Consider the following 12269-nt stretch of genomic DNA (forward strand, 5'->3'; position numbering starts at 1 on the left):
AGGACTGCATTTTCGACCAGATCTGGCTGTCTGGCAGCCTCTCTCGAAATGTGATCAATATTATAGTCAATCCTAGCATTTTCAAACGTTCTGGACCCGTTCCAGGTGTCAGATTTGACATAGGTAAATCCGAACTCTAAATTGCTCAATTTTTACCTCATACTGAGTTTAGAATAAAATTCATAAAATATTCGTGAATGATCAGAAAATTATGATTCCTTTTGCAATAGCCTTATAATATTATTAAGGATCGTGGGACAAGTTTATAAAAATTTTTAAGTTAGTTTGGATAGTTCTTGAAAAATATTAGTTTTAATCCTTATGATTGAATTGTCTAATATTGTAATTATTGTCTGATTTGGAGGGCCCAGGAGGGGCCATATGATATTAATGAGATATGGGTTGAGTTTAGAAATGTTATTTGAACTATTTTACAGGTTGGGTAGGTCCTAGGTATAGAAAAAACTCTGCCAGATTTTCGGTATGAATTAGGCTATCTGTTATCTCTTTAGAGTCTTATTTTGAATTAGTGATAATAAATTTATAATATAATTATTTAGATGATCGAGGTCAACTATTTTTCTCCATCCAGCAGGCACAATAGTCTTCGATGTACAGTGAGTAGATATTTATTTTATTTACAATTTCAATATTATTATACTTTTGGCATGCTCATGCATAACTTATATATATATAAAATACAGGGCATGCCCTGTATTGCATATGTACTTGATGAATACTGTTTTAGTTACTGTGTTTTGATAATCTAGAGCTGTATGTGTGTGTCGGCGTGCATATGGTCTGATGTGATGGATATGGGTAGCACGGGCAAATCGGCTTGAGCTAGTCTCGCTTGGGGCCAGGTCTTTTTGAGAAAGTAGCGGTGAGTACGGCTTTGAGTTGGTCTTGCTGACCCCCACATATATATATTATTAAGCGAAAGTCTGGCTCGACTTGATCTCGCTGGTAGGCCTTGGATTAAGAGAGCTGGGTAGGGAGATCAGCTCCCCATATATGTATGTGTGAGTATGGATTTGACCCAGGTATGTGAGTGCACTAGATTATCTTTGATGTGACTTAATATGATTTGTATGTCTTGTATAAAGATGATGCATTTCATTTCTAAGGGTGAATTAGAATTAGATAGTTATAAAAATTATATGTAAAATAAATATTTACTCTCTGAGTCGAACGCTCACTCCTGTTCACCCTATTTTTTCAGGATACAGGAGGAATTCTTTTTCAGAATAACCTACCTTCTTCCTCGTAGGTTTATTACCAGTTATTTATTTGTAATATTATTTTTCTTAAATTGTAATCTAGAACTCCGCATGTGTTAGTAGTATTGTGGATCTTGTTAGAGACAGTATCAAATTGAGTTATTAGTTTTTACTGAATGAAAACTTTTATGGTATATAAATAATTTATAAATGGTGGTAATAGGGTTGAGCTGTGCTTCCCTCACTTTATAGCTGATATTCATTAGATTGGGTTAACCCGAATTAAAATGAAATATTTTATTTTATTTTATTTACATGTTGGGCCTCAGTTTTTGGGCCTTGGTTATAGATTTGGAAATAGTAAGGCTTACTACGGGCCTCAGGAGCTTTATGCTGGCCCACGTCCTAGTACTGGTCTGGCCAGTGGGATCAGGTCGTGACACCAAATATGAGGCCAACGAGATCAACTCAAAGCTGTATCTCAACCTGACTGTCCATATCCATTAGGATCAGTTTCCAGCGAGATTAGCTCAAGCTACGACTATCCGTCTAATCTATATCCATCATATGCCATGTATAACACACACAACTTTAAATTATCCTCATGATGGTAATCACAGATAATTAACAATAATTATATGCAACAATAAGAACACTCCTAATTTAAATAAATAAATAAATATAATATATATATATATATATATATATATATATATATATATATATATATATATATATATATATATAATGCATGAGCATGCCAAGAATATAAATAATATTGAAATTATAAAAATAATCAATATCTAATTCACAGACTGGTCGACCTAACTGCAGCTAGTCCAACTAGAAAAAAGAAAAAGGCTGGCCTAATCACCTATACAGGCACACTGACCTCTATCAATAAATTGACAAAATAATTAAATTAAATCTAGGAAACAAGAATTTAATCTTAAAGTTTTGCTGAAATTTCAAAAGAGTCTCTCTTATAACTGGACCTAATCTCTTGTAAGAAAACTCAAACAATTCATAGCAACAATGACATATAAGGCCTCAGGCCCACAACAGTAATCACAATGTCCATCCGAAGTCTACAAGAAACTTAACTTAAGTCCAGATCTTCAAAGTCTAACTTGGGTTCCTAATTCCTTTATAGTCCAAATAATTATTTTCAGCACTTCAAAAATTATAAAAATATTTCTAAAGATACTCTACATTATTCTTGTATTAATTAAATTTATTTTACTTAATTTTACTACTTTAGGAACATTTTACAGATTAGTCAACTAGTTTAATCAAGGTAAAAACTATACAACTTGAATTCAGGACTACCTTTGCAAATTCTACTTCCTGGAATGCGTCCGGAACATCTAAAAATGCTGGAAACAATTGGAAATATGACCACCTTCGGGAACGGCCCGCCGAGCATTCAGACCGAGTCAAAAACTCAGTCTCAAGTGCCAGTGAGCTATCACTAATCCAATCGCACCTAAATGAAACCCATAAATTATTAATAATTATCATATAATTATTTTTAATTTACGGGAATCGAAAAAGTTCAAAAATCTCACCTAGCGATCTGGACCGTCCAATGATCGCCTTTCCAAAAGGTGCTCAATTGGAGTAAGGTTGGTTCCATCTCGAAGGTTTCATCATGCTGAGTTCAATGGGGGTCTCGGATCGCCAGGAAAGTAGTCAAAATGCTACTACCTTCTCTCTCCTCTACCTCACCGAAAACTCCATAAAATCCAATGAGGTTGGATTCATGTAAAAGCCACTCCCAGGAGTTTAATGCTACCAGAAACACCCCGTTTGGAGGTTAGAAACACCCCAAATGAAGCTTGGAAGTGGAGGTGGTGAGTTTTCTCTCTCTTCGCATGGGTGTCAATTTTCTCATTGCCGGTTGCTACCATCCGACCTTTGATGGTCACCTGAAGGAGTTTTGACCACTTGGTATGACATCCTTACTTTAAATAGTCCATACATTCTACTGTTCCGGTGACCAATGTTTGTCCGAATAGCCAGAATGTTTGAAACTATATGTAAACTAGAGTGAGGAGTCATAAATAGTTTAAATAATGATAAGAAAAATTAAAGAAAAATTTAAGCAATGAAATGCACTAAGGTTAAATGAGTTGTAGATCCAGCGATGGGTGACCTAATGGGAAGCGACTGTAAAGACAGTTAGCAACCCTATACCCATGGCAAACCCTGTGAAATAATTTTTGAAATTCCAGTGAAGAGTTATTGAGCCTTAGATGATAATAGAATGCCAAGAAAAAGCTAAAAAAATTTTGTAAATCGATACAGACAATTTTAACTCGATAAGCTAAACGAAGAGCATTTTGGTCATTTCACCTTCTGAGATGATTTTTGACTAACTTGTCCATTTAAGTAAGTGAGATCCATGTCCAAAAATATGAATAAATATTGCTAAAAATTTAATTAAAAATGAGTGAAAGAAAGAAGAAAAGAAAAGAAAATTAAATTAAATTAAATTGAATTATTACATAAGCATTATGCATAAATGATGTTATTAAAATTTCCCAAACAATAAAAATTAGACAAGCCATTATAAAAGGGACAAAATAAGAGATAAATGAGTTAAAAATTAGAAAAATCCATCTTCCACTTTCTTCCTTCCATGGCCGAATCCCATTCTCTTCCTCTCTCCTCCATTTTTCTTCAATTCAAGCTTGAATTTCCTTAGGTTTTCACCAAAAAACTAATAGTTCCCAACATTAAAATTTATCCTAGGGCCTTGCTAAAGTATCTAGTAGCAAAAGAAAGAAGAAAACTTGAAGAATTGGGAAGCTTGGAATTGGCTTACTAAAGGTTAGTGCACTATTATGCTTCCCTCCCTTTCTAAGTATGATAAACATACTAGATTAAATTGAAATTGCATGAAAACAAAAGAAAAACATTAACAAGTGGGAATCCTAATTTTTGGCAGCCATGGTAGGAGGGAGAGTTTGATAATTTTGATTAATATAAACTTGCTTAATGATGATGATTGATGACTAAAAGTGTATTAGAAGTTGTATGTGAGGAATTCATATGCATTGAGATATGTTGAATTAGAGTTTAATCATAAATTGGGAATTTTATGCTATGCTTGAAATTGGCCTTGTTGAGATGAATTGTTGATCAATAGAAGTGCCATGTATACCAATTGAAGTATGGGAGTTGGAGGAAATTGAAAATTTGGGAGTGTGTTTTTATGCAGGTTTTAAGACCAATGAGTCCAGTGGGAAAATTGAATCATAACTAGAGTTGTGTTGCTCCAATTGGTATGAGGCTAAGTGGAGATGAAACTAGGGTTAAAATGCCTCATTTTTTATGAAGAAACCATGCTAAAAAACTATCCACAATTTGACGTAATTACTGCTTGAATTCAGATGACCATAACCTAAACCTAGAAAAATAACCAAATGAACAGTACAAGTTCAATTGGCCATAACTTCCTCTAGAAAAGTCAGAATGACCTGATTTTTATACCATTGGAAAGATTAGACATAGGAGTACAACTTTTATGAAGATCACAGAACCCAGATTTGCCTCTAACCAAACCAAATCACTAGTAGAAGTTAGGCCAACAAAACTGTCTGGAACTAATTGTTAGAAATTCTGGACACATAACCTACATGACCAGTTTTGGCAAAAAGGCCATAACTTGGACTATAAAATTGCAAATGCAATGAAACTAGTGCTAAAATTTTTATAAGACATAGATCTATAATATTGGTGTTTTGACCAAAACCCAGAACCCAAAGGAACTAGGTCAAATTGTTAGAAAAATTCAGCACACCAAAACCTGGAATTTGACTAAACCACCACTTGACCCCAGAACAGTTTTTATATCATACCTCCCACTAGGAAACTCCAAATGAGATGCGCCAAACTGTTCTGGAAACCTAAGAGATAGGGCTCCAACTTTGATTTAGAAACTTGCCTCAAATTTTGAGCGTAAGAATCCTAAAATGGGAATCAAAACTACTGACCTGAACCTGGAATCTTGTAGACATAGGGTACCTGAGTCCAGGCTAGTTAATTGGCTATAACTAATTCTAAAAAACTTGAAAAATTGTAATTAAAAAATCTGAGTGATCATAAGACATAGGGTAACAAGTTCTATGAGGAATATTAGGTCTAAAAGTGGCTGTAACCTATCCAAATAATTAGGGAAAAATTGACTCCAAAATCTACCTGGTTCTAGAACTAGAGTGATTTAAGGAATCAGTTATGGTAATTTGATCATAACTTGAGTTCTAAAACTCCAAATGACATGAGTCAAAAAGAAAAACAAAGACAAGACATAGAGGGACAACTTCCATGAAGGAAGTGTGGCCAAACAGTGGCCACATCTTGACCAATTTGTTAGGTGAACTTAAAACATTAAATCTGGACCTTGATAAAGGTTCATAAAATGACTTATTATATGATATGAAGTTAATCAAAATGAATTGTAAAACATAAAAGTGACATAAATATACATGTGTGATTTATGTTTCCCATTTCAAGTGACATGAAAATGCTATGAAATACAATTAGTACATAATATGAAATAATGAAACTATAAGTATTTAAAAATATTATTTTGCCCAAAGTATACCTAGACTTATTTATATAGTATGGATGGATCAATTAGGGACTATATATTACAGTACTGCCCATAGGAATGATCATTGATAGACAATATATATCTAATGTGGTCGTTCTATAGGCTTTATGCATGCCCCTTGGCCATTGTGCCCATTATTATTTCTGGCTTTATGCCTGCTCACCCGCTAGCCTTGTGTCTGACATGATAGATGTATACATGTTAGACATAAAGATGTTTAACTAGTATACTCCCGTGCATCCAGTCTTTATAGTTTGGTATAGGTTACTTGGGCATAGATATTAGTAATGAGCCTTAAATTTAAATAAGTACATGAAGAGGTCATAGGTATGAGTAATAAGACTGAACATGGAACAAGTAAACAGAAAAGATCCTGATTAACTTAATTGCTTCCAAAGTTCTATAAACATGTAAAAGATTTTAAATTCATGGAACTCTATATTTCTTTATAAAGTTATACATAGAATAATTATTTCAATTATTTAATTATTTTAGTTATCTTTATTTCAAATTATTGCACCACTAAGCGTTATACTTAGCGCAATGGTTTTTCATCGCGTAGGTACAGGATACCACCATCAGCAGCAACACTAGAGCCTAGACAGGATTCTAACCAGATCTGCTACAGAGTGATTGTCACCTCAGAAGGTTATTTTGCGTAGGGCCTATATGCATGTTTAGATTTTGTATTTTGTCCATTGTACATAAGTAAACGATGTAATTCATTTTGTGATTGTAAATAAAATTGTAAATATTGTATTTGACTTTATATGAATGAAATGAAGTATTTTATTTACTTAAAATGATTATGAGTATTATGATGACATGACATGATTTATGAAAAATGATGTGGATATGGGATTTCAACAGGTAAATAATAGAACCCACCATGCACTAATAAAATAGAGGAGACTCTGTCTGGGTCTCCATAAAAATAATATGGGATAAAAAAAATTAAAAATTTTCCATACTTAAGATAACATAATTAAATTAATATGGTATAAAACAGGATAAAATAGGGTATTCAGGCACTGAATGTAATACGCCTCACTCGACTACACTGTAAATTGGATAAGGGGTGTTACACTTGGAGTTGTTGTCGGCCATCTAGTTGTCTAAGGTAAGGGAGAGGGGAGAGAAGAGAGTGGCAAGGAAAGAGAAGGAAAAGGGGGAAGGGGGGGGAGGGGTGGTTGTTTTTTTTTTTTACTTTTAATTATATTTTTAGTCCTTGAAATTTTTATATTCATTCAATTAGGTTCAATTTTTTTTTTTAACTTTTAATTATCTTTTTAGTCCTTAAACTTTTTAGATTCATTCAATTAGGTCCAAAGTACTAGGGTAATATAATTAAATTAAATACTATTGAAAATATGAAATAATATTTCCTAAATAATGATAATAATATACTTAAAATAATAGTATCCACTAAAATTGTATAGAATAAAAATTCAATTTAATTTAATGTAATAATAATAATAATAATAATAATAATAATAATAATAATAATAATAATAATAATACATGTAAATAAGATTCCTTTAAAAAATACCATCATAAAAAATATTAATTTAACACAATAAATAAAATATTAATGAAATAATACCTTAATTAAAAATATTTTATTTAAAAAAATCAGGTTGTTACACAAATAATTAATTATTTATTTTTAAATTGACTTATAAGTTAAAATATAAAATTTAAGTTAAAAGTTAAAAATAAATAGTTAAACCAAACACTTATAGTAAATTGATTAATAATTTATTCAAAATATTCAGTTTAATATATTTTTTGTAAAAAAAAAATATATTATGCTTACCTTGAATGCTATTATTATATTAGTTATCTGATTTTTTTTTAATTATATTTCATTATTTTTGGCCGAGCAAAACCAATTAGACTAATGAATGTTTAAGTTGATCTATTTTTTTGATGCCCTAGCCTAATTTTACAAAAATTAGATTAAGCTTCTAATTATATAATAGTAGAATTGGGAAATGAGCCAGCCACTTTAATAATATACAATTGCTTGATTTCCTTACACGATGCCATCTCTGCGAAAAATGGTCTTGCAAGCTTTTGTGCTGCAGTGATTATTGCAGCTACGTGACTAGCTTGTATTTTTCTGAACATTGAGAGTCAGCAATTATCAGATTGGCTGTGTTTATATGCAAGATGAACTCCGGCAACTATATACATACAAAATACTAAATATATACAAATTTGAGGGAAACCCTTCCTCAATTATCGGGTTCACAGATTCTAGTGGGAAGATCTTGTTAAGTCCCACATAGGCTGATATTAAGGAAAAATATTTCATATATGATTTGATCAATCCTCTGTTCACGATATGTCAAACACGATAGTGTAAACTTCACGCTCCGTATCTCCAGCTGCAAATATCAGCAATTTTCACTTGCCTTCACAAAGCGCCCTTTCACTCGTTTCCTCGAATCAGCCATAGCCTTCCTTGATTCATAACGGACACGATTATCGAATCTGTTCATAGTTTATCACATCATTATGTAATAAACATGAAGTTTCAGAGTTTCTAATTAAGTTTTTGGAAGGGCAGAGAAATAAGCTGATCATCTATATATATGGAGGATAAGTATCATACCTTCGAGTTTTCTTCTTCTCCTTGTAGCGTAAAATGGCAATGCATCTGTTCTGTGCAAGAAGTTCCGTGTCCACCTTTGGTCTCACCCTATCTGCAGTTCCAAACCAACCCAGACGAGGCCTCTCCACTACCTTTGCATGTCTGGGGCTATAGCATGTTTTGGCCTCCTCTAGTATGGATTCTGATGATGATTCAATTAGGGATGTACTTTCAGTTTCTCCTGTTCTTGCTGTGTGCCTTGACAATTGTTTATTAGAGCAACTCTGCAATTGACAAACATAGAGCAGTAAGGCCCTTTCTGTGCTGATTTTAGGTATAGGCACCAACTATACAAGCTACTCAATATGTGTACACAACAGTCCCAAACGTTTGGATTTTGATTGATATCGTAAACCAGTATGAGAAATAGAATGGCTTACATCTCTTGATAGTATATCCTCACATGGTGCAGAGCAACTCAGTTCATTTGTGTCTTCCAACAATTTTCTTGCATTGAAGAAGGCAGCTTCTTTTGTAAGGTTGCGATAATTCTTGATCCTGAAACCGGGATCCTTTGCATCATATCCCGCTTCTTCTGGACCAGGTTCTGCACCATCTCTTGTCGTTCCAAGTTGAAAATCCCATATCTGAAAAGGCATCAAAAGAACATTAACAGAAGCTCGTTACCCCCCCACACCCAACCAAAAAAAAAAAAAAAAAAAGAACAGATCAACAACTTCTTGTGTATGGTAAGTGAATCTATAATTTCCTCAAAGGGGAAAAAAAAAGTGACTATGTAATACCACATTCAGATTTGCATTATTGGAATGCAGCCTACCACTGCAATACTTATTACCAGCATATCTAGAGACTGTATCAGAAATTTTTGGTCCAAACCTGAGCTGCCTGATATGTTGGACTACAATCCCACAAAAGATCTCCCTCAGCTACGCCATCACTCTCTCTTGCATCTTCCTGATTTGGCAACATAAGCAAAGAAGTAAGTGGCATTTGCTGGTTAAGCAATTCTTCCTCATCTACATTCTCCATTTCGAGACTCTCCGAATTCCCCAGCTGTTCGCATCTACTTGGCGGCGTCTCAGGCCCCAGTTCTTCTGCATCTCCATTCACTCTCATATTTTCCCTCTTGCCCAACTCGATCAATTGCTGATGCATTTCTCGCCTACACTTCTCAGTGCACAAGAAAACTGAAAAACTACCACTTGGAACCACCAAATCATGCAAATTTACCATATTTTGCTCATACAAAGGATACCCAATATCTGAATTCGTAAAAATTTTCGGATTCAAATCAAGCTCTAATATAGAAGCGAGCTCAATCGCTGAAGGGCATCCCATGAAGCCCTCAATAGGAGTTCGACTGTAAAGAGAAGATGAAACAGAGGAGCTAGCATCACAATGTTGGCAGAGAACAAGATTATCCTTTGAGCAGTGAACTGAGGCTGGTTCAGCCCCACAATTGTCACAGATGAGTGACCTGAGGTGCTTGAGAGACAGAGCATTGGCACAGTGAACCTGGTGGTCACAAAGCAAACAGAGCTTCGCAGAGTCAGCCTTACAGTACAAAACCGCAACATTAGAGTTGCAAAAATCACACGGTTGTATGAAGAAAGACATTGTTGATTCAGAACATAAAGAATCCTCCATTACCAGCCAGTTAAACAACAAATTAAGCCAAACCCTGGAGTAAGTGGATAAGAGAAGGAAATTGAAGGCGGAGATAATGTAGAAACTGAAATGGTGAGGGTCTGAGTGTGAAGAGAAAGTGATGGATAGAGGTGAGGACATAGTACTCCTGCAGACACGCATGACAAGCATGGAAAAGAAGGAAGGAAAGAGAATGCAGACATAAATCTGAAATAGGAGTGTGTCAGATTGATAGGGGTGACAGGTGGATATCCACACGTGATAAATTCATCACTTTTTGATGAGCTGGAATGAAAGGCCATGTGCGTCTTTCCCTGATTCCCTCTACAATTATGATACAAGTATAGCCCAACTATCAAGAATAACATCTTTGAATTGCACCACCCACCACAATCCAGAGGTTTTATTTCACTCTGATTCGACTTTTCACAGTAACATAGTAACATAATGGTTAAATATTATATCTATATAAGAATGTAATAGGAATTAGCAGCGGATTGTTATGTCAGGATTGTATTAAACTGAGGATGTTGATTGATAATTTTAAACCTCCGACCTAAAAAATTATAATGATCATATTTGGAGGGTTCTCAATTTTTATAATTAAAAAAAAAATCCTTGTATTGCAATTTGGATTTGCAATTGAAAAAATAAATAAATAAATATATCAACATCTCCTGAATTAACTGGAAAAATTTCTTGACACCGTCTCTCTCTCGACAAATTTTTCCTTGCTGATTTTTATTTGGTCAAAACTGGATGCAATGTAAGAAGGAAAAAAAAAAAAAAAAGCGTCTAGTTTTGTAAAAGAGAGAAAAATAATAGGAAACAGAAAAAATATATAATTCTTTTATTTTATTGAAAGGAAAAAGAAATAAAAAATTAAAAGTTTAATTCCCTTATTTTGTAAAAAGTAAAAGAAAAAATAAAAATTATGAGAATTTATGTGAAAATGCTCAAAATAAAGCCATTTTATTTTTTGCACAAATTGAATGAAAAAGAGTAGAAAATGGTATTGATTTTTTAATTTTTTTTCTCTGCATCCTTTTTCCCTCTAATAGTTATTTTTTAAATAAATTTATTTATTTAGTATGGGCATAATAATAAAAATGTTGAATTATTTATTTGTATCTGATTGTTGATTAGCAGTAATCAATTGTTAGGTTTATTGACAGATTAAATAATGATATAAAATAATAAGTTTAGTAATTGACAATATCTAAATGGATTGGGTCATGTGATTGAGCAAGCCTGTAATGGGTCAGGTTATTTATAAGTCCACTAAGGAAGATGCTCCAACTTTCAGTCCTATATATATATATATATATATCGATAACCCCATTTAATATCATATAGAATTCAAATAGAATTTGAACTCTGTGGATATTGGGAGTTGTAAACATATCATTTCGCTTCATTTTCTCTATTTTTGATTGTTCATAGAAAATCATGGATACAAGCGTAGTTCCAGGTACACATATTCTCTAATCATATAATATATAACGATTTAATTTATATATATAACCATTGGTATCAAAGCCTGGTTAGGGATTTCATTTTTTTTTTTTTTGTTAATTTCGTTATTGTATGTTTGAATATTAGTCTCGATAAACAAATATTAAATTTGATTTCATGGTTTGATAAACAGTGTTTTTTTTTACGTTAAATACTTAAAAAAATAAAAATACTATATATATATATATATATCCGTTTGTCGGCCATGATTGTGCTAAACATGATAACTGCGTTGAACATAAAAATTGTTGTGTGTGTGTGTGTGTGTGTGTATTGAATTTCAAAATCCACATGGCTCGATGTTGGTTTTCAAAACAATACATAATATATTCATATAGTAATTATGATTGACTATGATTGAATTTCATAGCCCATATGAAACCTGCATACTGTCACATGTAATTAATTTAACAAAAGCCAATAGCATAAAATATTTACAATTCTGTTTGGTTATGTATTTATTAATTATGGTAATATTACGTGTTTATTAATAGTTGTTGGTTTTGTTGGACTAATTATGTTCACACATATTGAGAACATATTCATTAGGAGTAACATTATTACTATGTTCATAATATAGTGTCTATGAAAATTCTGATTATGGTAAATATTTTTATGATTATGAGCTCACTTATCATGGGACTAATCATAA

At 32.9% G+C, this 12269-nt stretch overlaps 1 protein-coding gene across 1 annotated transcript; it reads right to left on the reverse strand.

Annotated features, from left to right (window-relative positions):
- Positions 1-8029: 8029 nt before the first annotated feature.
- On the reverse strand, positions 8030-10382 carry LOC110662389 (zinc finger protein CONSTANS-LIKE 14). The gene is made up of 4 exons (XM_058141438.1): positions 9332-10382; positions 8875-9081; positions 8456-8718; positions 8030-8334 (listed from the first exon to the last, which is right to left on the reverse strand). The coding sequence occupies exons 1-4, from the start codon at positions 10271-10273 to the stop codon at positions 8238-8240; spliced, it is 1509 nt and encodes a 502-aa protein (XP_057997421.1). The 5' UTR covers positions 10274-10382; the 3' UTR covers positions 8030-8237.
- Positions 10383-12269: the final 1887 nt, after the last annotated feature.

The sequence above is a fragment of the Hevea brasiliensis genome, unplaced genomic scaffold (assembly GCF_030052815.1).
Source record: "Hevea brasiliensis isolate MT/VB/25A 57/8 unplaced genomic scaffold, ASM3005281v1 Scaf1, whole genome shotgun sequence".
NCBI lineage: Eukaryota > Viridiplantae > Streptophyta > Magnoliopsida > Malpighiales > Euphorbiaceae > Hevea > Hevea brasiliensis.

Bases quoted from the DNA above. Each gene is read 5' to 3' on its own strand.
- LOC110662389 (XM_058141438.1), bottom strand. From the start codon at position 10,273: ATGCTTGTCATGCGTGTCTGCAGGAGTACTATGTCCTCACCTCTATCC. The intron at 9,082-9,331 runs GTTTGGACCAAA...ATGCCTTTTCAG, and splicing joins CAACATATCAGGCAGCTCAG to ATATGGGATTTTCAACTTGG. The intron at 8,335-8,455 runs GTATGATACTTA...AACTATGAACAG, and splicing joins GAGAAGAAGAAAACTCGAAG to ATTCGATAATCGTGTCCGTT.